Genomic DNA, 14,341 nt, shown 5'->3' with positions numbered 1-14,341 from the left:
ACTTGGGTAAAAAACATAAATAGATATACTAAATGTTTTATTTTTTTTATACCACTGGTGAAGCCAAGTCAGAATAAAAAAGCCATATTACAACCTGTGTTGTGATAATTGCTTTGTTTGCTCTATAACCTGTTAGTTCATATGCCTTGACACCGTGATATACAAGCAGAAGGCCGAGACAATAAGACACAGCTGCAGAATAAATTCAACCACACCCATGTTTCATCATAAAACCGGAGAGCAACCTCTGTCTGGTGAAGTTCACAAAGCAGATTGCATGTAACAAACATGACCTACAGCATGGTCAAGCAAGTTAATGTTTCCAACATTTTCGGGACCACTAAACAACAATTGAGAACACTGGAGAGTTACCGCAAGTCGCAAAGAAAACAGGAGCTGCCTCCACTATTCCACCTCTGCTTAGTTTAATACAGTGACAACTAAAAGATAACAAAAACAATATAGTCCAATCAACGTAAGCTAAATATGATGTGGCTGTCCATGGTTGTGATTGTCTGTGTCCTAGACTACCTGGCTAAAATGCTTGCTAGCCTAACTTCCTTTCACGGGCAACATTGAGCCAGCTAGTTAACATTAGCCTTCTACATCTAGCTACATATTGAACTTCCATCCTCTCAGGCCAGGGGCAATTTATCCCAAAAGTGTTCACTGGGGTCGGGGTCAGGACTCTTTGCAGGCCAGTCAAGTTCTTCCACACCGATCTCAACAAACCATTTCTGAATAGACCTCGCTTTGTGCCTAGTTAAATACAAATAGGGCACAGGGGCCTTTTTTCCACAAAGTTGGAAGCACATAATCATCTATAATGTTATTATATGCTGTAGCATTAAGATTTCCCTTCACTGGAATTAAGGGGCCTAGCCCAAACCATGAAAAACAGCCCCAAACCATTATTCCTCTTCCACCAAATGTTACAGTTGGCACTATGCAGGTTGCTTTCTCCTGGCATTCGCCAAACCCAGATTCATCTGTCAGACTGCCAGATGGTGAAACGTGATTCATCACTCCAGAGAACGCGTTTCCAATGGCGGCGAGATTTACACCACTCCAGCCGACGCTTGGCATTGAGCATGGTGATCTTATTTTTTCATTTGTATTTTTTTATTTCACCTTTATTTAAGTAAATACAATATAGCAAGTGAAACACTGGAATGGTAGATTTGCAGTGGAAGAATGTGCAAAGTAGAAATAAAAATAATGGGGTGCAAAGGAGCAAAATAAATAAATAAAATAAATACAGTAGGGAAAGAGGTAGTTGTTTGGGCTAAATTGTAGGTGGGCTATGTACAGGTGCAGTAATCTGTGAGCTGCTCTGACAGTTGGTGCTTAAAGCTAGTGAGGGAGATAAGTGTTTCCAGTTTCAGAGATTTTTGTAGTTCGTTCCAGTCATTGGCAGCAGACAACTGGAAGGAGAGGTGGCCAAAGAAAGAATTGGTTTTGGGGGTGACCAGAGAGATATACCTGCTGGAGCGTGTGCTACAGGTGGGTGATTCTATGGTGACCAGCGAGCTGAGATAAGGGGGGACTTTACCTAGCAGGGTCTTGTCGATGACATGGAGCCATTGGGTTTGGCGACGAGTATGAAGCGAGGGCCAGCCAACGAGAGCGTACAGGTCGCAATGGTGGGTAGTATATGGGGCTTTGGTGACAAAACGGATTGCACTGTGATAGACTGCATCCAATTTGTTGAGTAGGGTATTGGAGGCTATTTTGTAAATGACATCGCCAAAGTCGAGGATTGGTAGGATGGTCAGTTTTACAAGGGTATGTTTGGCAGCATGAGTGAAGGATGCTTTGTTGCGAAATAGGAAGCCAATTCTAGATTTAACTTTGGATTGGAGATGTTTGATGTGGGTCTGGAAGGAGAGTTTACAGTCTAACCAGACACCTAGGTATTTGTAGTTGTCCACGTATTCAGAGCCGCCCAGAGTAGTGATGTTGGACAGGCGGGCAGGTGCAGGCAGCAATCGATTGAAGAGCATGCATTTAGTTTTACTTGTATTTAAGAGCAATTGGAGGCCACGGAAGGAGAGTTGTATGGCATTGAAGCTTGCCTGGAGGGTTGTTAACACAGTGTCCAAAGAAGGGCCGGAAGTATACAGAATGGTGTCGTCTGCGTAGAGGTGGATCAGGGACTCACCAGCAGCAAGAGCGACCTCATTGATGTATACAGAGAAGAGAGTCGGTCCACGAATTGAACCCTGTGGCACCGCCATAGAGACTGCCAGAGGTCCGGACAGCAGACCCTCCGATTTGACACACTGAACTCTATCAGAGAAGTAGTTGGTGAGCCAGGCGAGGCAATCATTTGAGAAACCAAGGCTGTTGAGTCTGCCGAAGAGGATGTGGTGATTGACAGAGTCGAAAGCCTTGGCCAGATCAATGAATACGGCTGCACAGTAATGTTTATCGATGGCGGTTAAGATATCGTTTAGGACCTTGAGCGTGGCTGAGGTGCACCCATGACCAGCTCTGAAACCAGATTGCAGAGAAGGTATGGTGAGATTTGAAATGGTCGGTAATCTGTTTGTTGACTTGGCTTTCGAAGACCTTTGAAAGGCAGGGTAGGATAGATATAGGTCTGTAGCAGTTTGGGTCAAGAGTGTCCCCCTGTTTGAAGAGGGGGATGACCGCAGCTGCTTTCCAATCTTTGGGAATCTCAGACGACACGAAAGAGAGGTTGAACAGGCTAGTAATAGGGCTGGCAACAATTTCAGCAGATAATTTTAGAAAGAAAGGGTCCAGATTGTCTAGCCCGGCTGATTTGTAGGAGTCCAGATTTTGCAGCTCTTTCAGAACATCAGCTGGGGAAGGCTTGGGCGAGTTGCTGTTGACCGGGGTAGGAGTAGCCAGGTGGAAAGCATGGCCAGCCGTAGAAAAATGCTTATTGAAATTCTCAATTATAGTGGCTTTATCAGTGGTGACAGTGTTTCCTTAGGCTTGTGTCCGGCTGCTGGGCCAAGGAAACCCATTTCATGAAGCTCCAGACGAACAGTTATTGTGCTGGCATTGCTTCCAGAGGCAATTCGGAACTCGGTAGTGAGTGTTGCAACCGATGACAATTTTTACGAATTAGCACCCTGCAGTCCCGTTCTGTGAGCTTGTGTGGCCTACCACTTCATGGCTGAGCTGTTGTTGCTCCTCGACGTTTCCACTTTACAATTACAGCACACAGTTGACCGGGGCAGCTCTAGCAGGACAGACATTTGACGAACTGACTTGTTGGAAAGGTGCCATCCTATGACAATGCCACATTGAAAGTCACTGAGCTCTTCAATAAGACCATTCTACTGCCAATGATTGCACACAACCATGCAGTTTTATACACCTGTTGCGGGTGTGGCTGAAATAGCCAAATGTGGCTGAAATAGCCAAATGTGGCTGAAATAGCCAAATCCATTAATATGAAGGGGTGTCCACATACTTTTGTGTATATATATATATATATTGTATTCAGCCTCTTGTGAATAAAGGTAAATTATGACAGAGAAACAGAGATATTATAATTATAGATTTCTTCTTGGTACATTTTTGGGGAAGCCTGGCTTCCCTTGGCATCCATGAATACACACCCACTGAAAAAGAGATTGTCGACCTACCACCCATACTGCCATAAATCTGAGCCACAGGACCAGCTAGCTATAATCGCACCACAATTGTAAAAAGTTTAACTTGTTCCTTGTGGATTTACAACAGAGTTTAAATCTGCTGAGCCTGCAAAGTTTCAGGCTAGCCACACATGTTGGTGAAACTTAAAAAACTTGAATACCACTGTAAATTAACTTGTCTTTGCCTTTCCTTCGGACTGATCCCTGGCTGAATAACTAACTCAGTCAGCCCAGTGTAGTATATTAGGAGGGGATTAACAGCATCACATGGAGTTATACTGTGCTCTGATGTGATCCAGACACTAAATACCTCCTCACTGACCCCTGACCTTGATGCTGTGTTTCATGCTGCCTGGTCTGATCGGCCCAGCCCCATGGAGCGCCATGCACTGATCCCACAGCAAACACACACGAGGACTTGCTAAATAACACATGGGTCCATTAACTATGGGAGCCTTGAGGTACACTAATCCGCTTCCATGTTAAAGCCTTCGTGTGTGTGTGTGTGTGTGTGTGTGTGTGTGTGTGTGTGTGTGTGTGTGTGTGTGTGTGTGTGTGTGTGTGTGTGTGTGTGTGTGTGGGGTAGAGGAAATTTAGACCAGGGTACAACCCAAATAGATTATTTTTTTATCAGAATTTCAGACATGATAATAATCTGCAACCAAGTTCCCTCAAAAACAGTTTAGTGTTCAGACTAGATACCCAACAGACTGAGACTAAATGTATTAAATAGGAAATGTCAATCAAAAACATGTCTCTCTTTTTATGATATACAGCAGGAGTCCTTTCAACAAAGCAGGGAGAGTGGAAATACATGTCGAAACTACGCACATATTACATAATCCAGTTAATGACTCTGCCAGAGCTACTGTGTCAATACAGCAGCATGGCCATATAATGACATGTGTCACCCGGTGGCAGCTCAGTAAGGTGTGTACTGTAGTCAATCCCCCTACAAAACAACGTACTGTTGGCCGATAAAAAGCCATAATCGGCACCAAAACATGCCCAGCCTGTACCCTGAACTTGAGTGAGGATGCAGAAAAGCTTACCACCTGATGGACAATAGTCTAATCAGCACCACCTTTTGCCTTCACAGTCATCAAACTATGAAAATGACAGCCACGGTAGATAGCCTAGTGGTTAGAGCGTTGGGCCAGTAAAAGAAAGGTTGCTGGATCGAATCCCAGAGCTGACAAGGTAAACATCTGTAGATCTGCCCCTGAACAAGGCAGTTAGCCCACTGTTCCTAGGCCGTCATTCTAAATAAGAATTTGTACTTCACTGACTTGCCAAGTTAAATAAAATAGACATTGATTTGAGCTAAATTAGGACATTTAAACTGAACATAGGATACAGATGGCCCTTGTGGCCAAACATATTTTCCTGATTAGGGAGAACATTTCCTAGACAGCATGAATTTTTAAAACCTGAAATGGCATATGGTCATGTGACTGTATTGCCACGGCATCCCCTCCTCCATCCCTCCAAACAGGATCTGGAAATGAGCCTGGTGGAGCACTGGGACTGGAGTGGGAGCTGATTGGCCAGCTTCCTGATATTGTCTCAAGTCATTATGAGCATGGGCAGGATGGCCACCTTCTTCCCATTAGGCTAGACAGAGGGGATTCATCAACCATAACTAGAACCATGCGGCATGGACTGTGTGTTGAGTTGGGAATTTGTTGTATGAAACTGACAAGAAAGTAGGTAGTCCGCAGGTTGCCCATCCAGTGGCTCCTTATTTGGGCCAATGAAGTAGGAATATGTGCTCAGGGTTTATAAACAAATAAATGTGGAAAAATGTTTAAAAAATGTGATCCCCCCCTCTTTCAACCACAAAGAAACGTTTTAAAATCAGTCCAATCCCAGAGTGGCACAGGCACTACATCATAGCTCTGAGCATTCATACAAGCCTGCCAGACACACTGGGTTTGTGTCACATTGGCTTAGTGTCAAACTACAAGGCCAGGATGAGTCAAGTTGACCATGAACAGTTCACACTGGCCAGAGCTGCTGTTTGTATGCTTTTGTTAATGTTGTCATCTTCCTGCTCTGGTATGAGCAGATGTAGGATGTAGTCAACTATCAATACGTGCCTTAGGCCTAATGGGTAGGCGACAGCCAAGATATCACCTACAGCGTCGTTATGGTACACTCCAATCATAAGTAATTTAACTGCTGAAATGCAAGGCATGTGGGTGTTGTTTTAAGGGGAAAAGGGCAATTCAACAAACATAAATCACTCACAATGTATGAGTATGTACATATCTGACGGAACTAAAACCTTGAATGGGATTCTGAAAAGTGGGAAATGATTTAGTACATACTTATTACATAACATTTTAGTGCCTTGTCCACTTTCATACATCACTCAGTGTGGACGAATGAGGCGCTCTGGGACGCTCTGCTGCTGCTGCTTCAGTGTCATCTCTTACCTTGTCTGACCGTTCTCAATCTGATGGGACCACTGCAATTCTTTATCACTGTCCGTACATCATACAGGGGCAACCCAGAGATCGAGAGGTTCTCTACTTCCAATATCAACGCCCCCTCTGTTAATTTTCCATTTTTGTAAACCACGATACCATCGTTAACTTGTCCGATGTAGGCGAACTCTCCGTTCTCCGCACCACCGAGCAATTGCACATTTAAGTCACCGCGAGCGTCTTTGAGGACCGCGCACTCGTTAACTTTAGTGGTCCAGTGATTCTTCTTTTGGATCACTTTGGACATGATGAATATCCGACACCAAACAGGTGGTCTCGCCGATTTATAGAAATATAGACAACACAACGTGTCTCAGAATATAATATCCAAATCAGACGCAACAAACTTTCTTTTTCTTTCCGTGAAGCATGAGTGCTGCTGTCAAAATCTGCCCATCATTCACGCAAAAAAAAATCAAGCCATTCTTGTCCAATGGACCACTTCTGTAGAAGTCCTGAGCAGCTGGTCCTAATTTGCAGGTATTGTTTTTCTCATCTTCCTTGCCGAGTAATCTCGTTTATATATCTCTTCGGCGTCTGCAAAAGTACCACTAACCTACAGTATCCACTTGTTAAAGTCGTTTCTCAGTTCCTTCTTTATAAAAACCACTTTCAATATTTTCCGTTCAAGATCCAAGCAATGGAGGTTTTCTTTGAAAACGCGGTGAGTTGGTTGGTGGTACCACACAGACCACGGCTCCTTTAAGCAGGTACAACGTTTTGTTATATTTTATCCCACTCCGCGTGCTGTACGGATCGAGAGGTGCTGCTAGTAAAATGAGCGCATGCGTCTGGTTTCCCTACGGAGTCCAGAGGGATATCCTGCTGCACCTATTACAGGGTCCTAGTGCCGCGACCGTCAAGGACTAACATACTATTTGAAAACACAGTAAACTAAAGCACGGATAATATTGACTTTGACCAGAACTATTGTTTAAAAATCATATTCTTAGGAGGTTTAATTGCATTTCAATAAATTGATACCAATGAGGGAATAAGCTGCCATATCTAAATCGAAGCATGAAGCAAATGTAATAAATATTATATTTATCATTCAGTCAATCTTTCTTTAGTCTCTACACCTTTAAATCCTTACGCTACACCTCCACTCTGGGCCCGGTTTTTAATTGTATTTTACTGGTTTTCAATGGAATGCAGATCAGATTAAAACTTGCCACTTTGCCAGGTGAAATATATGTATTATTTTTGGGGGGATTCTAATAGTTTGGGTTCTTTCTGTAGCACATTCTTCATTCTCACTGGAACTTCCCCTCAAACCACTAGACAGACAGGCACTCCCCTCTGTGCCCTGCTAATATGGAGCTCTGGTATGTGTAGTCCTTCATGTGAGTCGAACACACACAGATGTTTAAAACACATAGTACTCACTCGATTATAGGACCTTCAACAATATGTTACAATAGCCTATATTTAACATAATTGTGATAACTGTCAACGTCATCAGTTTTTTCATCACCACCACACAATCATCACTCACATCCCTCTTCCCCCTCTCATCATTGGCGAGAGAGAGAGAGATTATTTTCCCTTGTGTACCCTTAACCATTTGTACATTGTTACAACACTGTATATATATATATATATATATATATATATATATATATATATATATATATATATATATAATAAATAAATAATATGACATTTGTGATGTCTTTTTTGTTTTGAAACTTCTGTATTTGTAATGGTTACTCTTCATTTTTATTGTTTATTTCACTTTTGTATATTATCTACCTCACTTGCTTTGGCAATGTTAACACATGTTTCCCATGCCAATAAAGCCCATTGAATTGAATTGAATTGAATTGAGAGAGAGAGAGAGAGAGAGAGAGAGAGAGAGAGAGAGAGAGAGAGAGAGAGAGAGAGAGAGAGAGAGAGAGAGAGAGAGAGAGAGAGAGAGAGAGAGAGAGAGAGAGAGAGAGAGAGAGAGAGAGAAAGAGAGAGAGAGAAAGAGAGAGAAAGAGAGAGAGAGAGATAGAGAGAGAGAGAGCATGAGGCAGCTGGGCTGAGGCACAGGGAAAGGGAGCATGCTGTTTGATGGGATCAGATGGGCTGCCTCTCACCTAGGGAAAAGCAGATGAGCTTTTCCAAACCTAAAAATAACATTCAAAGTATTCTTTGTCCCATAGGAGGCAAACCATTGGCCTGGATGGGACTGGGAAACAGAATGAGTGTTTTTAAGCCCAAATCTTGTAACTTCTTCTCAGATCAACCAATCACACGCAGGAACAGTTTATTAAGCCCAGGGCCATAGAGTTAAACAATACATTCCCACTCTGAATGTATCTAAATAGTGTTACGTCAACCGGATGTTGTTCGATGCAGCATCACTGATACCGTACAGCCTACCAGTACATCAGCTATGTTTCACTTCCTATTGCTTTTATACCTACTTTTAGAGTGATGATCATATAAGCAGATGGCAATAATAAGTGACTGTAATGTGGTCATCCTCAATGCCTCTCCTTGGTGACCCCTGATCTAGATTGATGATAACAACATCACTTACAGCATATGATGAGGACTATCACCTCACCAGTCAGTTCCATGGTCATTAGGGAGAGGAAATCATTAGTCATTAGGAAGTAATAATCAAATGAAAGAATACTAACATTAAATAAATGTCTCAGTTGAATATAATAAACATGTATTATACCTTAGCATAAGTATAATACAAGAAGGCACAATTTAGAGTAAAATATTTACACTTGTTTTGGGGAAAGGATGATTGTGGGACAAGTGTTTAAATTGTGCAGTATTTAGCAAGCATAATAAGAGTCTGGTAGCAGCAGTTGTGATGTGTGTGTGTGTGTGTGTGTGTGTGTGTGTGTGTGTGTGTGTGTGTGTGTGTGTGTGTGTGCGTGCGTGCGTGCGTGCGTGCGTGCGTGCGTGCGTGTGTGTGTGTATGTGCTAACGTGTGGAGAATCAGAGCAGGTACTCAGTCCAGTTCAAGTGTTCAGCAGTCTGGTGGGTTGTAGATAGAAACTGTCTCTGAGCCTGTTGTTATCAGATCTCATGATCCAATACTGTCTGCCCGACGGTAAGGGAGTTAACAGCTGATGCTGGGGTGTGTAAAGTCCTTGATGATGCTGCGGGCCTTCCTCAGGCACCGTTTCGAGTAGATGTCCTGGATGGGTGGTAGCACGGTCCCAGTGATGTACTGGGCCATCTTCACCACCTGCTGGAGGGCTTTGCGGACGTAGACAGAGCAATTCCCATACCAGGCCGTGATGCAACCGGTCAGGACGCTCTCGATGGTGCAGCGGTAGTATTTGGAGATGACCCGAGTGGCATGCAGAATCTTTTCAGCTGCCTTAGGAAGTAGAGATGCTGTTGCTCCCTCTTGACAAGAGTGGTGGTGTTGTTGGTACATGTCAAGCCCTCAGTGATGTGGTCCCCGAGGAACTTGAAACTGCTGACTCTTTATGGTAGTCCTGTTGATGTGGATCAGGGCATGTTCCCTCCTCTGCTTCTTGAAGTCAACGATTAACTCCTTTTTTTTCTGACGTTGAGGGAGAGGTTTTTGTCCTGGCACCACAATGCCACTTCACTTACCTCCTCCCTATAGGCTGACTCATCATTGTTGGTTATCAGGCCTACAACTGTGGTGTAATCAACTTGATGATGTAGTTGGTGTCGTGCAAAGACACACTGTCATGGGTGAACAGGGAGTAGAGCAGAGGGCTTGGGACACACCCCAGGGGGGCCGATGTGTTAGCAGTCAGTGTGGAGGAGGTGTTGTTGCCAATCCTCACAGCCTGTGGTCTGCCTATCAGGAAGTCCAGGATCCAGTTGTAGAGGGTGGTGTCCAAACCCAGGGCTCTGGGCTTGGTGTCAAGCTTGCTTTGAGGAATCATTTAGTGTTTTGAGGATTGTGTCTGTACACTTAGCTAGCTACCTTGATCCTATACATTGCATATGAAGCTCATTTAGCAAGCTGCAAAAGAGTGGATAGTGTCACCGGTAAAAGTTACCTATTTTTTTCTACTTGTTAGTTGCCTTTTGGCTCCCCACTCATGCTCTCTGATTGGTTCAGAGTAGAAATCGCTCTTTACTGATGGCATACCGATTCACCATGCAGAAACATCAGAGAATGTGGCAATTCAGTCTCCAGTCAAACACCACCGGTGGCACACCGCAGAAAATGAATGGAAGATAAACGCTAAATGAAGGGCAGACAGACAATCGGTGCAGTTTGCTTTGTCCCTTAAGAGTAGATTTGATGTGACATACTATACTGTTTGTAGGCCTAGCTGGTGTGCCACTGCCAGTCAGATGTACTGTGACCTCCAGTAGGGGTCAGACAGATCCAGTGCATGCTTCCTGTCACATTGTGTCACTCAAATCAAACAGACAGCAGGGCCATACTTCCAAGTTTTATTTCCTCCTCTATATCCATCACTTTTATTTTCTGGGAAATGTTGAAAATGGATCACTTGAAGCAATGTTTTGAGCATGAGAACTTCATCAGAATCTGACGCCACCCTGCATCTGCCATCTTGACTTTACTAACTTTACATGTAAGGTGGCAGATATAACTATACATTACGTTTTTGAAATGTATAAACCTCAACAAGTTCATTACTAACTGTCAAGCTGGCAATGATGTCTCACTCTCAACATTAAACAGATCAACTTTTTCCAGGCCTATTCCTGAGCTGTGCCTCAGCCTTCCAGTGAAATCCTTGTCTCTCTCTCTCTCTCTCTCTCTCTCTCTCTCTCAGCAATATGTCTGCCATTTTGTCTAAGATAGTAATGTTCTTTCCTGACTATGAATAATGTTTAGGTAACATACTTTATATATTGCAATAAGCAATGATACACTACCTGACCTAAAGTATGTGGACACCTGCTTGTCGAACATCTCATTCCAAAGTCATGGGCATTAATATGAAGTTGATCCCCCTCTTTGCTACTACAACAGCCTTTACTATTCTGGGAAACCGTTCCACTAGATGTTGGAACATTGCTCCTGGGACTTGCTTCCATTCAGCCACAAGAGCATTAGTGAAGTCGGACACTGATGTTGGACAATTAGGCCTGGCTCGCAGTCGGCGTTCCAATACGTCCCAAAGGTGTTCGATGGGGTTGAAGACAGAGCTCTATGCAAGCCAGTCAAGTTCGATCTCGAACAAACCATTTCGGTATGGACCTCGCTTTGTGCACTGAGGCATTGTCATGCTGAAAAAGGAAAGGGCCTTCTCCAAACTGTTGCCACAGAGTTGGAAGCACAGAATTGTATAGAATGCCACTGTATGATGTAGCATTAAGATTTCCCTTCAATGGTCCCAGACCATTATTCCTCCTCCACCAAACTTTACGGTTGGAGCTATGCATTTGGGCAGGTAGCGTTCTCCTCGCATCTGCCAAACCCAGATTCGTCCATTGGACTGCCAGATGGTGACACGTGATTCGTCACTCCAGAGAACGCGTTTCCACTGTTCCAGAGTCCAATGGTGTCGAGCTTTACATCACTCCAGCCGACGCTTAGCATTGCACATAGTGATATTAGGCTTGTGTGCGACTGCTCGGCCATGGAAACCCATTTCATGAAGCTTCCGACTAACACTTATTGTGCTGACATTGCTTCCAGAGGCAGTTTGGAACTCGGTAGTGAGTGTTGCAACCGAGGACAGATGATTTTGAAGCATTACGAACTTTAGCACGCGGCGGTCCCGTTCTGTGAGCTTGTGTGGCCTACCACTTCACGGCTGAACCGTTGTTGCTCCTAGACATTTCCACTTCACAGCACTTACAGTTTGACAGCACTTGCAGTTGACTGGGGTAGCTCTAGCAGGGCAGAAATTTGACGAACTGACTTGTTGGAAAGGTGGCATCTTTTAAGACGGTGCCACGTTGAAAGTCACTGAGCCCTTCAGTAAGGCCCTTTTTCTGCCAAAGTTAATCTATGGAGATTTCATGGTAAAGTGACTAGGCAACAGGATAGTTAAGGCAGTAGCAGCTCGACCCACACAGTTTTCCACCACAAAACAGCAGGAAATTGCCATAAAGTGTAGAAACAGCTACTCATGTCAAAATGCTGAATTTTGGCACTTTAGCAAGCCTTTGTTCATATATAAAAATATATATTTATTGAATTATCCATGTGGCCTATTTTGAAGGGCACTACTTAAAATATCAAAGGGACGCAAAAGGCACTCATTTCGTGGAACAACCCAATAGCAATTTACATATTCACTGTAGACAGCAACAGACCCATCCGTCATTAAGACATCATACTCAGTCAAGGAAATTATGACCACAGCTCATCTGTAAAGTGCCCAGTGGGGACAACTGTCATTGCAGCAGTGTTTTAGTGAGCCATCAACAGCATACTGTAGGGCTCTCTCTGGGTGTAGTGTAGGTGCATTGTTCCTCCTCCTCATCTCTCTCTTAGTCCACACCCTTCTGTACATACCTTAATGTGCTGTTAAAGTTTGATGGCAGGGTCTGGGAGGAGGGAAGAGAGTGAGAGAGAAAAATAGAGCGAGAGAAAGTAGGAGAAAGTCGGAGAACTATTTTAATTAGAGGTGAAGCAAGGGAGAGAAAGAGATGACGATTGTGTGATAATGGCCCATTGCTGCCGAAAGAAGTAGTGTTTGACCTTTCACTGGATCCATCTTAAAGACAACCTGTCTCCTTCACAGTAATATCAGGTTTTCACTTTCTCACATGCTCAGCTTATGCTGGTATTCTAATGACACAAACTGGTCACCAAATAGTCTGTTTAAGATCATGCACAGTAGGCTACAAAACAGTATAGCTGCAGATCATGACAAGTAACCTTCATGAATGCATTTGGCCATACTCTTCCACCAGCAGCTGTTTCATTCAAGTTTGTAGCAATAAAAAGAAAAGTGTTTCATTGGAGTGCTTTATAGAATGACTGAGGGAAGGTGACAGTAGTTTAGTGAAATCACATAAAATACTTTCATATTATGGTGGCTATAGTGCACTGCCCAGGGATGGCCTCCTAATCACAACGGTGTTATACACCTACTGTAACCATTAAGCCCCTGTGTGAGTCTGACAGATATTCACCGACCTACTGTAACCATTAAGCCCCTGTATTAACACACTCCCCAACCCAGATATTCACCGTACTGTAACCATTAAGCCCCTGTACTGTAACGCACTCCCAACGAGTCTGACAGATATTCAACGACCGACTGTAACCATTAAGCCCCTGTACTGTAACTCACTCCCAACGAGTCTGACAGATATTCACCGACCGACTGTAACCATTAAGCCCCTGTACTGTAACTCACTCCCAACGAGTCTGACAGATATTCACCGACCTACTGTAACCATTAAGCCCCTGTACTGTAACACACTCCCAACGAGTCTGACAGATATTCACCGACCTACTGTAACCATTAAGCCCCTGTACTGTAACACACTCCCAACGAGTCTGACAGATATTCACCGACCTACTGTAACCATAATGTTTCTGTGCTAAGCACTTTATAGGGGCTCTGTAAAAGAGGTCTGTTTTATGCTTACATGTCTTTTTAATCTTCCTTTCCTCTATGACCCGATAAAGACTTACTCATTATAATATCCTCAGAGAGAGAGACATCCTTAGTTTGAACTAAAGTAGAGCTGCAAAGGCCAGTGTTACCCTGCCAGATTACAGATGAATGGCTCTCTCAAAAGGCCCTGCCAGATTACAGATTATCCAGTGTTACCCTGCCAGATTACAGATTTCTCTCAAAAGGCCAGTTTACCCTGTTACAGATGAATGGCTCATCAAAAGGCCAGTGTTACCCTGCGATGAATGAGGCTCAAAAAGGCCAGTGTTACCCTGCCCATGTTACCCTGCCAGATTACAGATGAATGGCTCTCTCAAAAGGCTATCAGATTATCTTTTACCAATGATACCTATTCTGCAGTTCAGTGCATATATTCCTTCTGTCACCAGTATGTAGGTTATGTTTTGGCCTGAATTGTATGAAACAATAACCAGAGCAACATGAAGTTAAAACAGTGCCAGAGACCAGATTGGAAATGCAGCCAAAGGAAACACTGTACACAGCATATTAAACAATCCCAAATCATATCAGCACAATTAAAATCCTGGCTAATCTCCAAAGCAATCAAATGTATTCCTTCTGTAGAATCACTGAATGTTGGAAGTGATATTGTATATAAAAAGGGTTATTAGGTTACAGGGAATTAAGACCACACTGTGCTCTAAACCTT

The 14,341-nt window shown here is 43.5% G+C and overlaps 1 protein-coding gene across 7 annotated transcripts in view; it reads right to left on the bottom strand.

Annotated features, from left to right (window-relative positions):
* Positions 1-6,908, bottom strand: part of LOC118399852 (membrane-associated guanylate kinase, WW and PDZ domain-containing protein 1-like) — a 207,453-nt gene extending 200,545 nt beyond the window's left edge. For 5 of the 7 annotated variants that reach the window (XM_052473356.1, XM_052473358.1, XM_052473357.1 and 2 more), the window contains exon 1: positions 6,068-6,907. In XM_052473356.1, coding sequence (XP_052329316.1) covers positions 6,068-6,365 — 298 coding nt within the window. In that variant the 5' untranslated portion in view covers positions 6,366-6,907. Of the gene's footprint in view, positions 1-6,067 lie in introns of all 7 variants that reach the window. The other 2 variants (XM_052473364.1, XM_052473360.1) reach the window with 2 other exon arrangements.
* Between the last annotated feature and the right edge of the window lie 7,433 nt (positions 6,909-14,341).

The sequence above is a fragment of the Oncorhynchus keta genome, chromosome 21 (assembly GCF_023373465.1).
Source record: "Oncorhynchus keta strain PuntledgeMale-10-30-2019 chromosome 21, Oket_V2, whole genome shotgun sequence".
Classification (NCBI taxonomy): domain Eukaryota; kingdom Metazoa; phylum Chordata; class Actinopteri; order Salmoniformes; family Salmonidae; genus Oncorhynchus; species Oncorhynchus keta.
The sequence above is the reverse complement of the archived record's forward strand: the minus strand, read 5'-3'. Positions and strand labels throughout refer to the sequence as shown.